The 24004-nt window shown below is 43.3% G+C and overlaps 1 protein-coding gene and 2 long non-coding RNA genes across 3 annotated transcripts; 1 reads left to right on the top strand and 2 right to left on the bottom strand.

Annotated features, from left to right (window-relative positions):
* Positions 1-1625: 1625 nt before the first annotated feature.
* Positions 1626-2885, bottom strand: LOC147985226 (uncharacterized). Its single transcript, XR_015615108.1, has 3 exons — positions 2766-2885; positions 2536-2664; positions 1626-2393 (listed from the first exon to the last, which is right to left on the bottom strand). It is a non-coding gene; the product is annotated as an uncharacterized LOC147985226 (long non-coding RNA).
* Positions 2886-7468: 4583 nt separating this feature from the next.
* On the bottom strand, positions 7469-10601 carry LOC147985225 (uncharacterized). The gene is made up of 3 exons (XR_015615106.1): positions 9638-10601; positions 7854-9067; positions 7469-7740 (listed from the first exon to the last, which is right to left on the bottom strand). It is a non-coding gene; the product is annotated as an uncharacterized LOC147985225 (long non-coding RNA).
* Positions 10602-12817: 2216 nt separating this feature from the next.
* Positions 12818-17629, top strand: LOC147985224 (uncharacterized). The gene is made up of 2 exons (XM_087539857.1): positions 12818-14590; positions 17567-17629. The coding sequence occupies exons 1-2, from the start codon at positions 12818-12820 to the stop codon at positions 17627-17629; spliced, it is 1836 nt and encodes a 611-aa protein (XP_087395983.1).
* The last annotated feature ends 6375 nt before the right edge of the window (positions 17630-24004 follow it).

Here is a 24004-nt window from a genome sequence, read left to right as displayed (position 1 = left end):
ATTGTTAGTGCCATAGGGCAGAGCTATTTACCAATGCAGAGTTTATAGCGAGATGTATGCTTGACTCGCATGAAGCCTTTTCCCTCGTGTGTCATTTCTGGGCCGGCCCATTTACCGAGTTTGCTCGTTCGCGGGCTGGCTGCGTTCCCTTCCTTCATTTGCTATAGTTTTTCATTTTTTTTCTCTCTTTCATTTCTCTTTTTTCTTTGGGTTTTCCTCTATTGTCTTTTATTTCTTCCTTGGTTTTCTTCAGGTTTTCTTTTTTTCTTCTAATTTTCTGCATTTCTTTCTCAGTTTCATCATTTTATTTTATTTTCCTTTGATTTTTTCACTAGTTTTCTTTTTTTTCTCGATTTTTATTGTTGTATTTCTTTTTTTCTTCAGTTTTCTTCACTTCTATTTTTGTTTCTTTGTCGGTTGTCATTACTTTTTTTTTCTTAACACACGTCTAATATTCTTTAGTATGCATTACACACTTTTAGTGTACACGTGAAATATTTTTTTGATACACGCTACATTTTTCAAATACATTGATGTACATTTTTATATTAATACATGTTTTGAACAATTTTTTGAATAGTTGGTTTAACATTATTTTGGTAATAAACATTTTTCTAAAACTATGTGAGCATTTGTTTTACATTGTATAATTTTTTTTAAATGTCACACACATGTTTTTTAAATGCGAACACATTTCTTTAAAACTGGGTGATTTCACCACACGCATGAATTTTAAAGATTATTTTTGGATAAAGTATGTATGAATGAGATGATTTAAATAAAAGACTGTTATTATTGGAAGTAATTATATGTGAAGAAAGAGTATGCATGTATGCTGGATCATTGGAGATGAAAAAAATTAAATTGAAGTACCCATGTGCTATGAAGTAGTTTTAGTGGATGACGACATGGCACATTTGGTAATGTGGAGAGCTGCTTGTTGAGAGAGTTAGAGTTAGTGGGGATCAACAATTTAGGTATTATAGATATCACATACATTTTTTTAATGGTACAAAAAAGGTTTATACTAAATTTTTTTTCACATTGCGTAAAAATTCTTCAAAATTTTCACATACATTCTTTTGAAACACGTGATTTTTTTGCATATCAGGAACATTTTTGTGAATGCTATTGACATTTAATTTAATTGCGCTAACATTTGTTCCAATTCATGGAGTTTTTTCTTACTTTTATCTAATTTTTAAAATAAAAATAAAAGGAAGAAAGAAGACAAAAAAATAGTTAGTGTGACGTCATCATGGCAAGACGAGCCCATGTCATGCTCTCGTGTGCGGGTGAGGGCAAAGCGTTGATGTTGCTCTGGCCTACTCAGTATAGCTCAACTGGACGCGAGGTTGCCCTAAGTCTCGCTATAAACAAAACAGTCAGATCCAATTTATCATTTATGGCATCAGTTCCTTTGATACTAGTACTAGATAACTCCCCGCGCGTTGCTGCGGAAAATATTGCCTACAATTGATCCTTTACTCGACCGAGTAACTCTCCTAAAAGGATCATGAAATAATGAATAAATGATTTTTCTTGGTCAACAATACTTTAAAATGATAGTACATTACTTATACTAATCAAAGTATCACAACCGACAACCAGTCAGATTAGAGGATTATACGGTAGTTTACACGCGGAAAAACAAATGGTTTACGGCTTCAATACATGCCCACCATCTCCGCTTCTTTTGTAAGGAAAAAAACCCTTCTATCTACAACTGAAACATCACCACCTATCTATATCCCCAAGTTTTAATCATGCCAATGTCCATGAGAACTCCGCTGTGCATTTACTTCGATCCATCCCTCCACAGGAAAAGGTATGTGAAAATAACTGAAGGGAAACTTCAGAATCAAGAAAAAAGTTACATGTAAACATCCAAGGGCCTTCTATTATTCAGAGAAGATGAATTCATCTTGCATTACTACTAATTAATATAAGGAGATGTGGTGAACAACTAAGAAAATTTTGGATGGCATATCATCAAATTAAACTTCTGGACTTTTGCAATTCATTGGACATTTTCAGCAATACATAATAGTAATATGTGCAATTGTGGTCCTGAAAAAGGAATGTAATAACATGAGTTTCATCGACTGGATGATATCATTGCTTTCCTCAATAGTTGACTGACCTGGTTGATAAAATCAAGGGTTTCGCACGAACACAATGATTTGGATCCATAGCATTTTGGCACACCTCGATTGATATATATTTTGGGATATGGGGAGTTATGAAGTATCGTTTCTGCAGACCGCACTATAGATGTCAGGGAACACCTCGACACACCAGTGCTCCTTATCTTGAGTTCCTGATCAAGCCGCCAACTACTGCTACCGCTAGCAGTCGTGTGCTATATCGCCGTTCATTGGATGGCGAGAGTACTGCAGTAGAGAAATAGTTACATGTATTAGGAATTGATTTGACAGATAATTAGATGTGTGTGGGGGGCATGGTGCCCATTTGACCTGGGCCCTCCATTCTCATACTTTTGCCAAAACAAAAGAAGGAATTGCCACATCGTACCTCTTATTTGATACCACATGTCAATCTCACCATGGATGTCAAACTGCAATAAATTTATTGAGGAAAACGAAATTCAGATCGTCCGTTCGCAAACTATATCAGCTGCAAGATTCCTCCCATCGTCCCGATCTGTCGGAAAATTCAGAAAGTCAGTTAGACTCAACATACAAACCTAACTAATTGAACTTATCTCCCGATAAACGATCGGAGCAGGGCGTGCCATTGTGTACCTGCTCGTGTGCAGCGGCGGTGCGGCTAATCCAAATCCGATACCACGCAATCGAGGAGAGGAAGAGAACGACTCGACGACACCGACGAGCGAAGAGGAGAGTCGGTGAAGTTAGGAAAGCCACGATGGGATGTGAGGGGACAGATGGGAGATGTATATGAAGGAAAGGGAAGACAATGCGTCGTGAAGGGTTAATTGCAGCAGTTACCACATGCATGCGTTGGTTGCATGCACCTGATTTCAAGCGTTACGTAGTTCTCTTATTTATTTAGCAGATTTCTTTATCTCAAACGGCGCACGTACAGGGGTAAGACCAAGGAGAAAAAGTGATCTCCTGCCTATAAAATGAACGGCGCTTCCTGTCCCGATGGAGTACTTCTGATAATTATTCCACAAAATAAATGATGAGGTGGATGCATGGAAGTACTATGCATGCTAAGAATTGATGATGTGGCAACACTGCTGAGGTGGATAGCTTGCATGTTAAGAGAAATAGGATAGTGGGGATGAACCATTTAGGTATTATAGATCAAACGGCGCACGTACAGGGGTAAGACCAAGGAGAAAAAGTGATCTCCTGCCTATAAAATGAACGGCGCTTCCTGTCCCGAAGGAGTACTTCTGATAATTGTTCCACAAAATAAATGAGGTGGATGCATGGAAGTATTATGCATGCTAAGAATTGATGATGTGGCAACACTGCTGAGGTGGATAGCTTGCATGTTAAGAGAAATAGGATAATGGGGATGAACTATTTAGGTATTATAGATTCAGTAGTTGGGGCAAATATCGATCGTTAGCTTGTGCAATTGGGCTAGCCCAAAAACACATATGTCCCATAACTGATTTTAGGATCCTTCTAGAAGGTTCCCTCTCGTGTTTGGGGCCTAGATTCTTTTTTTGGGGGTTTCATCATTTTTATTTGTTTTGGGGGTTTCTCTTTTTAATTTCTTTTTTTTAATGTGGGAATTTTTCCAATTTCTGAAAATTTTCATATATTTTTCAAATTTCAAATCCGTGAACTTTTTTCAAATTTGTCAACTTTTTACAAATTACAACTTTGTGATTTTTTTCAAATTGCAAGAACCTATTTCTAATTTTGTGAACTATTTTAAATTCGTGAGTAGTTTCAAATTTTTATGACCTTTTTAAATACATGAGTTTTTTCAGATATGAACCTTTTCAAATTTGTGTTTTTTCAACTTTATGAACTTTTTCAAATTCGCAAATATTTTCAAAAATTTTGAACCTTTTCAAATTCACAATCTTTTTCCAAACTTACCAATTTTTCATATTCATGATATTTTCAAAGGCAACAGTCAGTTTGGTCACCGGTCAACTATCAAATGTTGTTAGGCAAGTCAAACGGTTAATCACGGCCGGTGAAGGTTACGTAACTGGGTTAGGCCACAGGGAGCGGCAGTTCTTGTTCCTGGCGCTACAAGCACTAATATGAAGATACTAGTGAACCATAGGGGTGCTCCTATTCAGCAGCCAAACGCCCTGAATAGGGACGACAAACGCACCCCCCCTACTCCCCTCGCACAAGATTTTGGTCCAACCTTTTTTTTTTTGAGGGAAGATTTTGGTCCAACCTATGTGCAGGGCGGGATACCCTTTTCTTTTCCTTTTTTCTTCTTTAACATAATTCAGGACTTCCAGAAATTTTAAACCTATACTTCTATATCTATACTTACTTACTTATACTTATACTTACTACTATTAAATAAGCGGACATTTTCTTTCTTAACTCCACCCGCTAAGTGTATCTCAGGTTGATTAGTACCATCAGATTATCCCATCTAATACTTACTAGTAGAATGCCCGTGCGTTGTCACGGGCTAACAAATGGGTCTATCACGACCCTTTCTAGCTGGCTACTATGGGACAATTTCATGGATTGCATGCATCATTCCTCTAGCTGGCTAGTATGACACAACTTCATGACGAAGCATCCAGTCCCTGCTCTCTGCACTCCTCTATTTCTCTCACATGCTCTTCCTCCTTGGATTTCCCATTGACACCAAAACTTTTCCCAAGAGAAGATCCCTACAGTGCAAAAGAATTAATAGAAAACCGAATCAATATCAGATGTGCATATTTTGCTATCTCAACCACTTACAACCCCTCAACTGATTCTCCGTATTTCTCTTACGGCCTTACTCATCAAACTTTGTCGTGGTTCAACAGCAATACATGCTTGTTTCTTTTATATGCACCCAAAACAGTTAAAAACTTTGTTGATGAAATTTTTAATATTTACCGTAACACGGTTAATCATAATAGAAGAACTACGGTTAGCTTCCCACTGAAATAAGGAACAAAATGTAGTGCCTCGCTCGATAAAAAATCCTTGTCAATGGCAACAAAGACAACCTCGGCTTGCAGCCACTAACACAAACCCCACAATCCAAGGAAGAACCATGACGATATGTAAAAATCACAATAAGTATAGTCTTGTCGTATAAATTAAATTTTCTTTGGAGTTAAACTTATAGTACATGACATGAGGAGCCTGGACTTGTCCTCGTGACACATTAATATATTAAATAGCTTCATGTCAGAGAGACTAAAGCCCCGCCTATGTTGTCTCAATATAGCCGGTCCCAAGCCCGGGTAAAGGAGGAAGGTTGTGATAGGTTTGATGAGTCAAAGTAAAAAATCAGCCACTCTTATATGGAGATGAAACCCAAAAGATTAAAGGCTTTCTTGTTGTTGTTGTTGTTGCATCTCTCAGAGAGACAAACACCAGTGCAACAGGTTATCACCATGTCCCCATAATTGACAATGGAACCAGGGGTGGAGGCAGCATTGGGCCAGGGCCCAGGCTTGCCTCATACTATAGCTACATATATGTTGTACAATGATACTACCGAAAGCCTGTATGCAATGGCCGCGCTCAGGGCCACGGCCGAGGTGCCTAGGGTTATCTGGTATGGACATCATATATGAAGAGGAAGTAATTTGAAAATCTACATGTTTGAAACCAATGCCAGACATGGCACATGAATGTAAGGCGAAAACAACACGGGAACTATAATGTTTTACTTGCACAGAAGCAAACTTATTTATCTACTGCCAACATCACGTACATAATAGGTCGATTTGCAAGTCTATTAGTTATGCAAAACTATAGACACTGAATGATAACAACTAAAAATTAAAACGAGGAGGGATTAAGATGCTTCAGTAGGTATGTTTGTAAGAAAAATACAAAAGATAACATGCCTCATCAATCCTGTTAGCAATTTTGCATAGTTGTCCTCATACCATACATGACACAAAAACGAGTACTTGTAAGTAAACAAGGCAGGAATCAGTAGCACATGATAGATGGGTTGTCATCATAGAACAAAAGGGGCACAAGTAGATACAAAGTCCTCCAAAGAGAAAACAACAACAAATCGAGTTACGAAAAATTCTTGGTCTAGTTTAAATAGAGATCATGTTGTCATGCTAATAATTCATAACCGGTTCGGTAAATAATATGGCATGAAAACTAAAGCCAAAACTAAGAAAATTCTAAATGAATTTAATACTTGAAATAAGTGAAGAAACTAATTTCTGTTGCCAATTTAGGTGTAAATTATACGACAACCTGGAATAAATATCTGTTACATAATTATTTTTGCAGGCAACTGAATGCTTAGAATATATAATACTGGCCATGAGGGTAATCAATTCAAACCAATGAACATGTTCTTCCATGCCAATACTGCAGATATACCAGAATAATGGCAATATCAGTTGCCTAACTGCATAGAGAGATTATGTGCAGGGGAATGCCCTAAAAGAGAGTATATGGTTCTAATGCATTTCACTACATGATTTGGCACAAAATAAATTAGTCCTACGAGATGGAACATAGCTCGTAGAATATATGTGAAAAGCAGTTTGATGCAGAAGCGGTATCCGGATCAATATTGTGATGATACATCTTTGTCATATTACTACATGTATCAATTCCGTGTTCCTATAGCAATAAAAACAATCAATCTAGATCATTCATCAAGCAAAATATACAATACCTTGGCGTCCTCCAATCCGTGACATCAAGCTATAGAGGCAGCTGCAATAGAGCGTTCAGAGGGTTAATGGCACCGTCGCGAGGACTGGTGTCATTCGCACAAGTTGTTGCCCTAGCGGCCCAGGGGGTGAAGAAATACTCACAATCTACTCCAATGCAGTTTCTTTACATAAACAAACTTATTAGCTTATAGGAAAATACATAAATGGCAAATTCAGTTAATTTTGCAAGACTAGTTTTTTTTGGTCAAATCAGAAGAATCCAACTATTATGCCAAATTTATTGTAAGAACAAAATTCTTCAAACAACCCCTTTAGGAGGACTCAAAATTAAAATACATGATATTGGCAGCTGCCCCTACATGTTACCCAAATAAGAATTACCTAAAACACACAACCTAAAACAAGGTTATGAAGAAACATATATTTTAAAATGGGACAACAATGTCTAGCATGTGCGCACATGTGAAATCAAAGAGGTACATGTTGTTTACCTGATGTATGTGATGTATCTGATCCATTCACACCCATGTATGACCTTTCAGCATTCAAATGGTTGCTCACAGAAAGCAAGTTGTCCCAATTTGCATGCTCCTCAACAGTCACATACAGATTTTCATTGTAACCAGTCACATAAAACACTAACCCATACCCATACATAAATAAGAAGGCACAAAAAAGAAAATAAGACAATTGATTATGCACTTCGGACATAATGAAATCTCATTGTTACAGTGCCAGTCAAGAAAGAACAGTGGCTTGTTGGCTCAGTCATAATGGCTGTCGTCCTATTGTTGTTGCAGTCACCGCCCCTCCTTTTTCCTATAACTGAAAGCCAATGTATATATGGATAAAGATTCTGCATTCCTTTTAAAAAATTGTGACCGATGTGCAACTGGTAGGCCAAATCACTATTGCAGTTGCCGCCCTCCTTTTTTGCTCTGAACTCGCTGTCAGCACAACGCATCATACATTTATATCAAATTCATAGGCCAAATCATCTAACATACATGGAAGGAAAATGCAGTTGCTGGAAGGTGAAGCGAGTTAGTGATGAAAATACCTTATAAGTCCAACTTCTCCTCCTCTTTCTTCAGCAAGACTACAGAGGTGCGCTTGGCTTCAGGGTCAATGAGGAAAAGCTTAGTTACATCAGGACTGGTAGTACGGTAGAAGTTGAATGTGTATTCCAGCCTTGAAGCAGCTGCAAGCTCATTACTTTGAGCACCCTACAACTTCTGACATGATTTATTGATCACTACACAACATTTGCATTAACTAAACTTGCAAGAGCATCTCGACCATCACGATTTCGTGGAAACACATGGAACATGTAGGTCAAGAACAAATAAGGCAGAGAAATTTAGCATCAAAGCAATTAATCACAAAAATATGTTTCTTCTTTGCCAAGGAGGATGCTACTAAACCAACAACCGGCAAGCCATGTGGGTCAGATATGAGATGAAGACGCCTATTATAAGCTACTGAGTTCTTCCCAAGCATGATCATATATGCATTTTTTTTCTACAAAGAACAATTCCAAAGGGTAATCAAATCCCAAGGCATGCTACAAAATTTGAAAACTTTGCAATAACTATTCAGAAGTTAAACACGGGATGAACACCTTACAGAACTAACGTGTATGCTAGAGAACAACATTTCCATTACATAACTATCCTTTAGTGTTTCAAGAGATTGAGGACCGTAAAACATTGTGACCAATACTAAGTGGGTAACTATTCCTCTGATAGTACAGTGGACATTTATAGGAATAGTTATGTGAATAAACTCATTTACCAAACTAACAAGTACCTTATCTGTCATCCTTGCTGACAACCGAAAGTTCTAGCTGAAAAGATGCTGGCTGGCCATTCTTTTTGTTCAGTAACTGCTACTCTTACTAAAGGTACATAAAATAATATTCCTACTCTTAGTCATTTTTAAAACACATTAAACTTGACATGCATATATACAGAGAATATAATGTTAAGCAAACGGAAGGAAGAAAAAGAATAGCATAATATTGTAGAAAATAGGATGACCGGGCTTAGTATTGAAGGATAGCTTAAAAAATAAGATGGGTATCTATATATGAGTGGAATTAAACCTGAATTCCTTGTCCTGTCCAAGCAAGAACAATCATGAGCACATCATCCAATTGCTACACCATGCATCATCTTTCTTCGGTAGTGCAAGAAGCGAACTTTGCTGAGATGAAAAATCTTGGTGTAAACAAGTACTCCTACAAGATACGGATCGCATCAATGAATTAAGTCCCTGCAAAAAAATCAATGAATTGAGTACCCGACTGGCTTCCCTAAATATTTGATAGGTTATTATGCTCTAGCTCATGCATGCTGAAGAGAATTATGCTAGTACACCATGAAAGGTTTCAAAACTGACGGGATTCTTAATTGCCCGTACATTAGATGCTTTCCACTTTATGTAACATAAAGGTAATTTGATGAGACAAAAGGTGAATCCTATGTGCGAGAAATTCAGTAGTAGTATACACTTATAAGTTTGAATAAAATTATCTAGCTATCTCTAGCCAAGATAGATGGGCACCATCACTATGCTAGTACTCAACCAGAGAAGCAAAAAATGCCCGTGTATGTTAAACTGCTAATCCGTTAATCACATACACATATGAGCTACACAGGTATGTGAAGCTCGCCCTCTGATCAGTCGCAAATCAGCTTGTGTTTCCACACAGCTGCCGACGCCAGAGCTCTCCACACGTAAGTATTGTGATTGGAAAAAGGAGCAGCATGTTCACGTTGTTTCCAATATAACTGAATATAACAAGAATTAACATGATCAACGGCAGATTGAACAGAAAATTACCTGATTGAATTAGCTAAACAGACAGCCCCATCTTTCCAAATCAACGAAGATTGCACGGCGGGGAACGAAGTGCCCATGGAACCAGCCAGAATTTGCACTATCGGACATGGATGCTTACGCCTATGAAAAAATAGCCTCTACCGGCGGCGGCTAGGATGAGGCTGGATGGATTCGTCCGAGATACCACACAACCACGACTGGATCTTAGGATGTCGTCCTCGTTGCGTCGGATCACGTGGGGTAGTGGGGAGGGGCGTTGGATCCTCTCGTGGGCGGGAACACCATGTTGGTCAGCCCGGCGCCACGCACGCCCAGCATCGCGTTGCACGTGTTGGCCAGCTTTGCGAACAGCGCCACGCGGAGCGGGTCGATGCTGAACTCGGCGTGGCAGGTGAGGCCCACCTGGAGGTGCCGGAAGCAGCGGGTGCGGTTGTCGGCGGCGAGGTCCACGAGGTCGTAGTTCGAGAGGCTCTTGAAGACTAGGAGGAACTTGCCGACCCAACCACATCTACAGGTCGGAGACGAGGAACTGCACCTGCCCGCCGTACCGAGAAGAGCAGCACCGACACCTCATGCAACACCGCGCACTTCTCATCACCACCGGGGAGCGTCGTCGTGGACCACACCGTGATGTTGCGGACGAAGCGCATGGTGTTGGCGTCAACCTAGCGCGGGTACGACCTGACGCGCCACTCCTCGACATGGGGCGCGCCGGCAGGGTGACCGTGCCGTTGGCATCTTCACCTCGGCTATGTAGAAGAGCCTCTTTTGGCGGCGGCTGGGACAAGGCCGATCGGCGGCCGTAGCTGGATCGTATGACGGTCGTCCTCCTTGGCATTGGATTACTCGGCGGTAGGGGTGGAGGGAGGAGGTGAGCGATGTCTCAGGCGGCGGCGGGCGAGGGTAGCGCTAGCAGCTAGGGCATTCTCACGTCGCAAGGAGCGGGGCAAAATTAGACCAGGACGCTGAGCGCTTCTCATCTTTTAGGTGATTGAATGGTAATGTGGATAATAAGGAGTATAAATTACGTGATTGAATCTTTCTTTTTTTGTGTGGGGGAATTAGGTGATTGAATTATCACTTGCCAAATGATCAGGAGGTGGGAAAAATGGGTGGGGCGTGCATTGGGGGAGACCTTCGATCGGATGGGGTGGGGCGTACGAAGTGAAGAGAATAATTACCATATTCGAAATTTCCTGAGTTATGTCCGTACCACATCTGGATTGATTTATTACTATAATTATCATATTTGAGATTTCTGAGTTTATAGCCTTACCATACGTAGATTAATTGTGATTGATTACCATAAATACGTTGGGTATTGCCGGCCAGACGAGAAAAGAGGAAAACCGGTGGGAGGGAGGGTGGTGGGACGAAGAAAAACCAGACGAAAAAAAGCCAGACGAAAAAAAACCAGACGAAAGTGGTGGGACTATTCAATCAACTCGTCTATTAGGAGTAGAGATTAGGAGTAGAGATACTTACTAGTACTATATTAAATAAGCGAACATTTTCTTTCTTAACTCCACCCGCTAAGTGTACCCAGGTTGATTAGTACCATCAGATTATCCCATCTAACTAGATCTAACAACCCAGATTAATCTAATCCAGCCCAGTGGTTAGCGTAGCAATAATAGTCGGACGAACGCACTCTGCCAGAAAATGGACCGCCAAGTACATTTTTTCTCTCAAAGCGTAATCGCCGGCACGTCCTCAGCTCCTACGCCTACAATCACGCTGGCAACTCACGCAAAAAGGAAAAAAAAACTACCGGCCTTCCTCGCCACGCCTTCCTGGGCAGGGCACGCGCGCCCCTGCACGCTCTCCCGCCGCCGCCACGCGCCTCGGGTGGCCACTGAGGCTCCCGGCCTCCTGGTCAACCAGCAGGGAGCCGATGCATCGACACCAACGCGGGATCCATCCGCCCTCCTCGCTCACCGTTGACGCTGCCATGCATAAACAGATTGGCTGCGGCGGCATGCGATCCGATGCCGAGATCACGGGAGAATTGCTGCTGCTGATCCCCACCTCCACCCCCAACCCACACCCGTCCCATGGTCGCCGAGGCCAGCCGCATCATGGGTACGTTTGCCACAACTTAATTAGCAATCACTGTCGTGCTGGCTTTTGTTGGCTCGAGTGCCCTTTTCTATGGAATTTATTTGCTGATGAATCGGTCTCGCCATATCTTGACAAAACATAAAGATTAGATGAATCTATCTGGCCACATCCTTTTACGCTTATTGATTTATGATTTTTTTTCAAAACTATAACTTTTTGTGCAGCAAATTCGGAAACTATAGCACTAAACGCGAAAAAATCAAAACTATGACCCCATCGGCCTCGCGCTGGCCGAAGAGGTTGTTTTCGGCTCGGGTTTGGCCGAAAAGGACTTTTCGTCCAGGCTTTGACCGAAGTAAGGCTCAGCTGGACCGAAGAGGTGGTGTCGGTGGCGGGCCGGCCGAAAATCGTAGCTTCGGCCCACGCGCAGCCGAAGTGGGCTCTTTTCGGCCAGCTGGCGGCCGAAAAACTCTTCGGCCAGGAGTTGACCGAAGAGTTCGGGATAAGGCTCGCCAGGCCGTCTCCTTCCTCTGGCTGCTCGCACTCTGTTTCCTCCTCTCTCTCTCGTTCTTCTCTGTAACCTCACAAGCCCGCGCCGATCTCCACCACTTTGCACCCATTTTCACATCCAAGACACAGAATAGATAGATCATACCATTCTCCAACAGCCTACGGTGTTTTTTGGGTATGGGATAGTTTTTTCTGCGTTTGGAGGGAGGAGCCATGGTGGGGTGGAGAAGGTGTGGTTGGGAAGGAGGTGGTGGTGAGGAGGAGCAGCTGCTGTGGACGAGGAGGTGCGGCTTGGGGGTGACCGGAGTTGAGCCTCCGGTCGTCGAGGGGGCGGCGCTGCCGTTGTCCTGTGGTGCAAGTACTCCGTGAGGTGGCCGGTGCCGCTGAGTGAAAGAGAGGAGCAAGAAGCTAGGGACACACGCTTCGAAGGTATAACCATGCCATCACAAATTTTCTCTGAATTGTATATTTTAATTAGTTTAGATAAGTCATATTGTGAAGTGCAGTGTTAATATATTTGTGGAGGCATTTTGGTGCATAGTTAGTGTAACGGGTAATATTAGTCTTTGTTGTGATTAATGAGAGGAGGACAATGTCTGACAGGTGAAAATGTCTGAATCAGTAAATCTGACAGTTTACTACGGCGCTGGTAATGTTCGATATAATGAGTTGGGGGTTGATCTTAGCGAGTTTAAAAATGGCGTCATGACACTAGCTGACCCGGACAGACTGGACATTAGACAGTTGAAGTACTGGTTGACAACTTGTTTCGGTCTGGATCCTGAAGTATGTTCCGTCAGTATTCATGCATTGTGGACCAAATCCTGTAAAAATGTCAAGTGGGAGTTGATGCCGGTAGATAGGAGCCAGCATTGGTTGTCCCTGTTAAGACGCTGCCGAGACCGAAGAATCCACCCATATGCACTTGTGCAACCTGTGCCGAAGGAGGAGAATACCGTACAACTCCACAGGGGGTATGAACCCGGCCAAGGCAGTGAAGTGGCTAACGAGATTGTTTTATCCGGGTCACAGCCACAAGATGTGGATGCTAGCCAACCCGAGAAAGAGTCAGACTACGTGCCACACAATGTTTGTGGTCCTGATATTGGGCAGAGTAGCCAGTCGATAATATTAGCTGGTTCTGGTTTTGCTGATGGGGATGAGGAAGGGGATGAAATGCAGAGGGTGATGGAGGAAGAGGACGAGGATGGATTGGTGGAGGAACTGGATTCTGAAAATTCTGAGGATGAAGTTGAGGTACCGATTCCTTCTGCATGGGAGCAGGACATATCCACCGGCCTTACGGTGAACGATGGCCATGAGACTCCATGGCAGTATAATCTGAACCAAGTACAAATAGGGGCTATGTTTGATACAAAGAAAAAATTGAAGTATGCGGTGATAAAGTGGGCTATGTCTACGCAGAGGGTTTTCAAGACACACATATCAAGTCCAACAAACTATACCGTGAAATGTGTTGTAACAGGTTGTCCTGGGAAGGTGCACGGGCACGTGCCGAAGTATGACATCCACTGGGTTGTCACCATTGTCATCCCACATAATTGTGTGAGGACGAACCTGCTGGTCAAGCATCCGAACCTGACTTCAAGTCTCATTGCACAACTCATGTATACTGAGATAGTAGAGAAGAAAGATATGGAAGCAAAACACATCCAGACAGCAGTGAAGGTCAGATGGAATTATGTCATTCCTTATGGGAAGGCTTGGAGGGCTAAGCAGAAGGCTATGGAGGAAAGGTTTGGGACGTTCTTCGACTCATATGATAATGTTGTCCGTCTCCTGGGCATACTGAAGGAGAGGAATCCCGGCACTTATGTGAACGTACAACACATGAGGTTGCTGAGTATACCAGATTTCAAGGTGTTGAAACGAGTGTTCTTCTCTTTTTCTATGTGCATCGAAGCTTTCCGGCATTGTCCTCCTGTTATGTTTGTGGATGGTACATTCCTGACCGGTCAGTATAGAGGGCAAATCCTGACTGCTATTGGTGTGGACGGGAACAATCAAATCATCCCACTTGCCATGGCATTTGTGGAGGGTGAGAACTTTCTCAGCTGGGTATGGTTCTTCCGCCAAGTGAAAATTGCCATCGTGAAGGACCGACCAAACGTGTGTGTCATTCATGACAGACATGCTGGTATATTGAAGGCCGTGAAGACACTTCGTAATCCAGCAGATGATGAACCAACACCTTGGAGGGACTTGCAGAGCCGGTGGTGCATGCGCTATCTTGGGGCTAATTTTTTCTCACAGTTCAAGAACAAGCGGTTGATGAACTTGTTCAAAAAATTATGCAAGCAGAGCCAGCAGCGGAAATACGAATTTATTTGGTCAAAACTAGATGAGTTTACTAAGAAGCAGGTCCGTGCGAGGAAGAAAATGGAAGAAGATCAGGTTAAATTAGCAGCACTCATCGCGGATCTAGAGGAGCCAGTTGGTCTTTGTGACTTGCCAGCAATTGACCCTCCTAATACTAAGAGAAATAAGGGAAGGGCAATAAAGAATTTTTCTGAGTGGATAGAGAAAGAGCCTCCAATGAATTGGTCTTTGCTGCATGACACACATGGAGCTAGGTATGGCCACATGACAACCAATCTTGCAGAGGTGTATAACTTTGTGCTGAGAGGGAATAGAGCATTGCCACTCACAGCTATTGTGGAGGCTGTATTCCATGGCACTTTGAGATATTTCAGAGAAAGGCACGAGTTAGCAAAGAAGCATATTGAAGATAATCAGAACACACCTTATTGTAGTCGTGTCATGGAATACATGGCAAAGAAGATAGAGAAAGCAAAGAAGCACACTGTCAGACTCATAGGGAATCAAGAAAGGAGGTATGAGGTTCAGCTTCCTACCGATGGTTTTGGTTCTGGAAATGAGGTGAAGACACACGAGGTAAAAATTGGAACGGAATTTTATCCAACGTGTGAGTGTACATGCAACAAACCGAAGTTGTTGCACCTACCTTGCTCTCATGTGTTGGCTGCCTGTGGCCAGATTCAGTTGGATACTATATCCTTCGTGTCCCCATACTATTTAAAAGAGGCAGTGCTCAACACCTGGACAGGCGAGATGACAGGGTTTAGAGTCGTCGGCAATTTCAACAAGGTAAACGACGGTGAGAGAATATACATCCCGCATCCAGACCTTCGGCGAACAAGTAGGGGCAGACGAAAGGCCCGTCGCATCTGGAACGATATGGACCAGTCTGAAGCTGGTGGAGCAACCAGACAATGTTTGTTATGCGCGGCTTATGGGCATAGGATGAAATATTGTCCCGACCTGAACAAAGATGGTGCTTCCGCATCGACGAGTGCTTCCACATCGACGGCTGCGACAACAGGAGCAAGAGGCGGACGTGGTCGTGGAAGTCGAGTCCGAAGGGGCGGACGAGGAAGAAATAACTCACAAGCTATATAATGTGTCATAGTGGGTTTTAATATGTAATATGTCTGGACTATGTTTTAATATGTAATATGTCAGGACTATGTTTTAATTTGTAATATGTGAGGACTATGTTTTAATTTGTAATATGTCAGGACTATGTTTTAATATGTAATATGTCAGGACTATGTTTTAATTCGTAATATGTCAGGACTATGTTTTAATTTGTAATGTGTGAGGACTATGTTTTAATTTGTAATATGTCAGGACTATGTTTTAATATGTAATATGTCAGGACTATGTTTTAATTCGTAATATGTCAGGACTATGTTAGAATTTGTAATATGCCGTACTATGTTTTATTTGCACCTGAGATTTGTTGTTTGAATTGCAGATATGTCTTCGTATCCGTTGCTTAATGGTAACATCGATAGAAAGCACCGGGGCGCCCTTACGGAAGCGGGCAACAACTTAGACGTGTTGGTCACTCGTACCCCAAAGACTAACTAGCTGATACACGATTTATGGGTTGATAGGTATGTGTGCATATAATGGAGACCATATAATGACTTACTATGTTTGACATACTTTTCATAACCGCTAACAATCTCTTTATTTTGTAGGTTAAGTTGGGCTGGACTTCTACCCTTGGCACGGCTAGTTGAGGGTACATTGGATGAGTGGATTGATGGTCCGGACTTAGATGAGGTAGGTGAACCATTGCAGTTACACAAGAGGCAAGTGAAACGTTTCTCTTATGACAAGTCACTCCTTACCTGCTTAGTAGATAGATGGAGACCAGAGACACATACGTTTCACTTTCCTTGGGGAGAGATGGCACCTACTTTATAGGATGTGTCTTACTTGTTGGGATTACCTCTGGCCGGTGCTGCCATAGGTCCCTTAGAGGCAGAATCTGGGTGGCAAGCAGCGATGCAGACCCGTTTTTTGGCTGCGGTCCCGACTGCTAGGGCCATAGACAACGATCCTCATGGACCTCTTTTTAGATGGTTGAGCCAGTTTCAGGTAACCATCACGGCCACTTAAACAAATGTTGTTTTTTAGTTGTCCAATGTTCATACAATTATTACGTTTCTATGTAGATTGTCTCGTTAGGACATCCCGACGTTCAGTTGTCGGAGGCACAGATTGACTGGTCCCTAGAGGCATATATTCTTTGGCTGTTCGGCAAGACAATGTTTACGGAGAACCACGTGACCACTGTCGATGCACGACTCATCGGTATTGCACGAGAGATAGCTGACGCACGTTGCCCTGCGGATATTCTACAGAGGAGTTTTGGTTCTGCTGTGTTAGCGGCTACGTACAGAGGCCTGTGCAAAGCTTGCTTGTTGAAGTCTAGAAAATCTAGTCTTGTTGGATGTCCATTATTGTTGCAGCTCTGGTCATACGAGAGATTCCCTATTGGACGACCCTATGTCTACGTTGATAAACCTTTTGGTTTGGAGGACTTAGCTGGGACTTATGTGCCTGCTATCGGCGACTTACCTACTATGGGATCTGTTTGGACACGGCGAGAGCTACTTTTATATTAAGTAACAATTAATTCAATTATTTCTTGCCATTCAATAGTATTACTAATGCTTATTTGTTGTCATGCACAGAGACAGTTTGCGCATACTCAGGTTAGGGGATGCTACCCGTCCTTCATGGCGCAGTTTGATAGTTTGCACGAGGATCAAGTTATTTGGGAGCCATACTTGCCTCAGGCTATATCATCGAGGTACCTAGTTGGGATTTCTGGATTGTGCACTAGAGATCGGCACTTTTGGATGACCAAGGCCAAGTTGGTGTTCGACGTGACGATTGAGGAGATGTCTCTTCATAGGGTGATGAGACAGTTCGGTCTATATCAACAGCCTGATATTCCAGATATTCCACACTTGCCAGACCACGTGCACAAGTAAGTACTAATACTATTTTAGTTGGCAGCTCTGCATTCATAATATACCTAATCATGTATCGCGCATGTCAATCTCAGGGACAGTCGCCTAGGAGGAAACAAGTCCATGGCTTATTGGCTTGAAAGCATTACCCTTATGTTGACGAATGGACTACCGCTGCGACAAATATCTGGGGTGAGGTTCGGCCCTTTAACTAGGAAATGTTCGGGTTGTATCTACAGCGTTACCGGCATACAACGAGGATCTACTTGGTTCCATCAGCTGCTCTTGATCAGATCGAAGCCCCTCTCACCAGCGATATGTACCCAACTGCCTCTATTGTGGGAACCAGACACCACGCGGTAAATGCCTTGGTTCTCATATGTTAAGTCTTTTGTTAATCTGGACATATTTGCTTGGTTGTCTATTCGTGGTGTCTATCATACAACGAGGATATAATTGGTTCACTCTTTGTGTACAGGGTGACTTGACACTACAAGCGCGAGAGGAGGTTTCCGCTTTAATGCAGCGCTTTCAGAGGGGAGAAACTATCCCACCGCGAGAGGGCGTCTCATGGTTGAGGCGTCTTGATGACAAGCTACGCGGGATTTACGCAGCTGTTACATGTAGACGGACTTCGGATGTTGCACTTCCTCCTCCAGCACATCGTCCGCCACGTCCCTCTATACAGCATTCAGAACCACGACCCTCTGTGCACCGTTTAGAACCACGACCCTCTGTGCACCATGCAGAACCTCATCCTTCACAACCAGGGAGATCTTCCTGGCATGAGCCACCTCCTTCACAGCCAGGGAGCTCTTCCTGGCATGAGCCACCTCCTTCACAGCCAGGGAGATCTTCCTGGCATGAGCCACCTCCTTCACAGCCAGGGAGCTCTTCCTGGCATGAGCCACCTCCTTCACAGCCAGGGAGCTCTTCCTGGCATGAGCCACCTCCTTCACAGCTAGGGAGCGCTTACTAGCATCAGCAGATGAATCTAGGTAACACTACTCACTACATTCTTTTGAACAGTGTAGTAATCGTTCTTGCATTCTCAGCAGTCACTGATGCTTACTGGTGGTGCTTCGTTCATGCATTTGTATCAATTTTACTTTACCGCAGGCGGCAACCAGTCACAACCGTTCATGCATTCAGAGCAATCACCGATCCTTAGTGGTGGTGCTTCGTACTTTGAGGGCGACCGCGAGGATGATGACCAAGCTACAAACATTTATGGCTTCTCACAGACAGTGTTTCACACTCCACCACCACCACCGACACAGGAGACACAGACCGTGACAGACGAGGTTAACTATGGTCGTGGTTATCGCGAGCCTCGTCCACCGCCTCAGCGCTTATCGCCCGAGGAAGACCCAGACTCGTCGTCGTCCCCCGCAGTGATATGCTTATCTATCTATGTATGACTCATTATCTATGTTAGTTTCAGACTATTCGCAGCTGTGTGTCAGTATTTATGTATGAGACATGCTTCATGTATGTGTTACTATCGCACTTGCTTCTATGTGATCAGGAGACATATATTGTTTTATGTATGCGAGAGACATATTACTATTAATTCGCATTCTTATTCCAGTTACATTTCCAAATAGACTACAACCGATAATTAAGATACAAGTACATCTGAATTAAACGGTGCGGCTGAACTTGTGCAATACATCTTACATACTACAAAATGAAATTCAGATAGAACATAATGCCCTACAATAATACAATACAAACTAATAATGCAAATACATCTGAATGAAATGGTACAACTGGAATACATCTTACATACTACATGAAGTCACCATCGTCATCCTCCGTTGATGCAGCCCTCTTGCCCTTCGACGATGCGCTCCTCTGGCCCTTCGTCGATGCAGAACTCTTGCCCTTGGTCGATACAGAACTCTTGCCCTTTGCGGATGCAGAACTCTTTCCTTTGGACGATGCAGAACTCTTGCCCTTCGACGATGCAGAACCTGGAAGCGGCGGCATGAAGATATCATCGTCGTCCTCGCTCTCATCGGTCCATAAAAATGGATGCTTTTCTGCAGTCCTTCTGAAAGTTTCACTCTTCGGCTCCACCAACTTCTTCCACCTTTCATGCAACCTAAGAAGTTCTTGACGTACCTCCTCATAGGTCCTTTCAGGCCACCCAGACCTACGTAATTGGTGAGCCAACTCATTCATTATGGTGTCACTACCGGTGAGTTCGTCCCATGGAACTATCCTATTGTCCATCCTGAAATCGGTAGCTAGACTCAGCAGAGTGCTGCTCATCTCAGGGTGAAAACTACGATCGAATGGATAATGGGACATCTCGATTACACTACACTGGAATGCTTATCCACCTCCGCCTGAAGGGGGTTTTATAGATACAGAGGAGAAAATGGCGGGAAAGAATAACTGCGGTATGGCGGGAAATGGTTGGCGGGAAGGGATTGGCGGGCAAATAAGGCGGGAAGGGATTGGCGGGAAAATAAGGCGGGAACGGATTGGCGGGAAAATAAGGCGGGAAGGGATTGGCGGGAAACGGGTGGCGGGAACATATGGCGGGAAACGGGTGGCGGGAAGGGGTGGGCGGGAAACGGGTGGCGACAAAATACATTTCAGCATGAGCCATGCAACTTCGGCCCAGGGTTGACCAAAAAGTGACTTTTCGGCCTAGACTTGACCAAAAAGTCTATTTCGGCCTAGAGTTGACCAAAAAGTGCCTTTTCGGCCAGGGGATGGCCGAAAACTATACTTCGGCCTAAGTGTGGCCGAAAAGTACTACTTCGGCCTAACTGTGGCCGAAAAGTACTACTTCGGCCAAAGAATGGCCGACGGGCTACTAGTTTTGGTTTTTTTGCATTACGTCCTATAGTTTCCGAAATTGCTACAAAAAATAACATAGTTTTGAAAAAAAATCTTGATTTATCTGAGTAATTTTTTTGCAATTTGTTGTACAAATCAACCTAGCTGATTTTTATAGTTGATCCCAATAAGTGGAATATTAATCTCACAAGGTCTTTGACTATTTTTAGAGCTGACTTTTAGATCCCTAAAGATTTGCAGCATCAAACGGAATTAGGTCCTGCAGTGATTTGTCATTGGGGTATGTCTGAAGTGCTTTCGGCCATAGCATCATGCACGCACAAGTGCTTGCAAGAACACATATTGATTGATTTTGGGAGACTAGCATGCACGAACAAGCTAGCTAGATAACCTTTCGGCCATAGAGAAACCACCCTTTCTTTCTTGCAGGATTGAGAAGACTGAAAACTTGGAACATTTTTTACGTACAGAAAGAAAGCAGATTGTGCTTGTACATAATGATGGTAAGAAGATCAAATTTATTTTATGGGCTTTCACTTGCAAATCTTTTCAGGTTCATTTCACTCGATACAAGTTCCTGCTGCTTCAGTCACGTTATGCTAATCCAATCATTCTCTTTCATTGTATAGTGTAGGGAGCATGCTTCACTGGACAGTCCTTATATTGCCAGTTTTGCTCACAATAATCATGAACAATTCCTGCTTAATAGATTTAAATTACAAGATAGCAAGACATGTATTACTTGATGTAGATATGGATACTGCTATAGGATGGACAATGCAAATCCATTGTTGGACTTACACGTCCAAGCTATACAGGATGTCCAATAAAAACTTGACTGGAATAAACTTTTGGCTCGCTGACCTTTTGAGACCTAACTTACAAATTGTATAGTTTGGTAATATATATAAGAGAAATGAAAATTTGGCTTGCTGAACTTGGTGTTTCTTTTTGCAGCACAGTGATTTCACAAGTACGGTCAAATGGAAGGCTGGAGGAAGATTTTTGAAATGGCAAAGGTGTTAGTAAGGACATGAGACAAGAGGTAATATTCTTTTATTGTTGCCCTCTGCTATTAGACTGTACTGTTGAAATTGAGCAGCAAAAACTGAAGTTGATATTGCATTGATATCTCTCTCATGTGTTAACTCGGTAGTGATGACAGTGGAAAATGTACGGATATGAAGCCTTACAGTAAAAAGGTAAAACAGTTCTTTCATTTTGTTTGTTTTGCTCTAGATATGTATGACAATTGGTCATATATATGCAGGTCTGACTTGTTTCTTCAAAGAGGACAAAGTTGTTCTCTTCATAATAGTCAAGGACACAACTGCCAGCTTGACATTTTTGGGTTTAACTATCTCTTTTGTTTTCTGCCTTCATTGTTAGTACTTTTGTTATATGCTTATTTCTGAAAGTCTTCCTCCAAAGTTTTGTTTTGGATATGCGCATTTCATATTAGTGAAGACGTGCATTGGCCTTTGATCCTAATTTTAGAAGAAGCTCGAGTAATTTGCTCTATTTTATACGACTAACAAGCAAGGAAAAAAGGCTATTGATGGAATCAGTTTTTTTTTTCTTGTTTCCTGATATTCAGTAGCCTTATAATTAGCTATTTGTGAGTGAGTTTGCCTGCATAGCTATCTTTACTACTTATAAAAGAGCAACCATTTTCTTTCTTAGAAGTTAAATCGCACAGTAAACATGGTACATGAAGGAGCCAAAATAATAATAAAAAATATCAGAAAAGTGGATATAGACTCCTAGCAAGCTCTCTTTTGTTACTTTCATATTTTATATCTATGGGTCACATGGAGGTGCTGTTAGGTGTATGCACTGCTGGGTATCCTTGCCTTTCTTCCTGGTTCTACTGGTTCATCTCTCAATATGAACATGACCCCTCCTGAAAAAACAGTGGCCAATTGCAATGTCTTCTATAATGTATTAGTCATAGACCATTATAGAAGGCATTATGAATTAAAATTACAAGTGTGAGTAATCTCACTTGAGTATATTGCCACCCATTCCACATATTTCTACTCACGTTGTTCTTTGGCACAGTTGAATTTTCAGAGCCCAAAATGCATATGATTTTATTTTGTATGCTCACCCTAGATGCTACCACACAATTAGAGCTTATAATTATCGGTTCTTTTAGAACTAAATGGAAGTACATACTGTTTTCGTTCCTAAGCAAATATTTGAAAGATTCCTCTTCAATCCCAAGCATAGGAAATGGAAAGTTTACCAAGAGTCTGTGGGAGAAATCTACATGTCATCAAGGGAATGTGTCGGTGTACAAAAAGAGGGGTACACTTTTTGTACCCATATAACTGTGCATGGGCAGTCTGAGCCACGGGCACCGCCACACCAAGCAAGGCAAGGGAGGTGAGCCAGGGTAAGACCGAAACTCAAGAGAACTACGATGCCAAGGCCAAGACCACAAAGAGCAAAGGGGACGAAGCAGACTCCCCCGGCAAGATTCTTGCCGGGAGACAGTTCTAGCAGCCCCGACAAGACCCTTGCCGCGGCGACTCGTCCCGCGCCTACGGAGCAAATCACCCTTGAGTCCACTGCCCCCAAAGGGCAAGGATTCGGGAGACATCCCCGTGGCGACATGCAGATCTTTGTGAAGACATTCAAGATCAGGTACGCACTAAGGAGACGACAACCCTTGGCGGAATCCCAGCCGAGGAAGACCACAAGGCCCCCGGCAAGCGCCTTGCCGGGGATGACAGCAGGCGCCCCGGCAAGACCCTTACCGGGGCCCCGGCAAGGCCCTTACCGAGGACACCCGCAGGGCCACCATCAGGCCCACGCCGACTAAACCTCCACCGCCGTTCGCATGCAGCTGCCGACCCAACTAGATGGGCAGGCACCTGCGTGGCGGCATGCAGATCTCCGTGAAGACCCACCACTGCGCCACCTCAGCTGCCTGCCTACCTACGTGGCATCACATGCGTCGCTGGCCAGAGCGTGTGTTGACACAAGAAGGAGCGGCGACGGATGAGACAGGTTTCTCTCCCGTCCCCGATAAAGCAAGGACACCTAAGCAAGACGCATTAAATGCGCCTTGTCATGTAATGCGAGGGATAACCTCGCATCACTGTACCCTTTCCACCTCCTGTGTGCCACTGTGGCAACCCCTTTTTTCTATAAAAGGAGGTCCGAGGCGACCAAGAGAAGGATTCGGCTTTTTGGAGCTCTTCACGCCCCATAGCTAGCTCAAGAACACAGATATACAACCCACCAAAGCAGGAGTAGGGTTTTACGCATCCTCGCGGCCCGAACCTGGATAAACGAACCGTGTGCTACCTGTTAGATCCGCTCTTCTCACGACCCCGCGCCCCGCTAACCATAGTAGGGATTCTTGTGATCCCATAGGTGTCGTTCCCACCGACATCTCTGGTGCGCCAGGTAGGGGCGCAGTTGTGAGAATCGGCTTTAGCAGTTAGTTCGGCGCTTCTTCATCATCATGGCGCCCAAGAAGAAGACGACGGTGGCGGTTGGCCAGTCGGAAGCCGGACAGCCCGCCCCGACACGGGCGAGTAGCGGACCGGTCGCACAAAGGACCCAGGGCGCTGCTCGCGAACACCAACACCATCCCAGCAGCCGGAGTTTGGGAGGCGGCGATGTTTGTGTGCCTGGTAACAGGCCACACGTCGCCAAA

This window comes from Triticum urartu, chromosome 2A (assembly GCF_056163025.1).
Source record: "Triticum urartu cultivar PI428250 chromosome 2A, HENAU_Tu73, whole genome shotgun sequence".
In the NCBI taxonomy this organism is placed as follows: domain Eukaryota; kingdom Viridiplantae; phylum Streptophyta; class Magnoliopsida; order Poales; family Poaceae; genus Triticum; species Triticum urartu.
The sequence above is the reverse complement of the archived record's forward strand: the minus strand, read 5'-3'. Positions and strand labels throughout refer to the sequence as shown.

Bases quoted from the DNA above. Each gene is read 5' to 3' on its own strand.
- LOC147985224 (XM_087539857.1), top strand. From the start codon at position 12,818: ATGTCTGAATCAGTAAATCTGACAGTTTACTACGGCGCTGGTAATGTT. The intron at 14,591-17,566 runs GTCCGTGCGAGG...TTTAGTTGGCAG, and splicing joins ATGAGTTTACTAAGAAGCAG to CTCTGCATTCATAATATACC.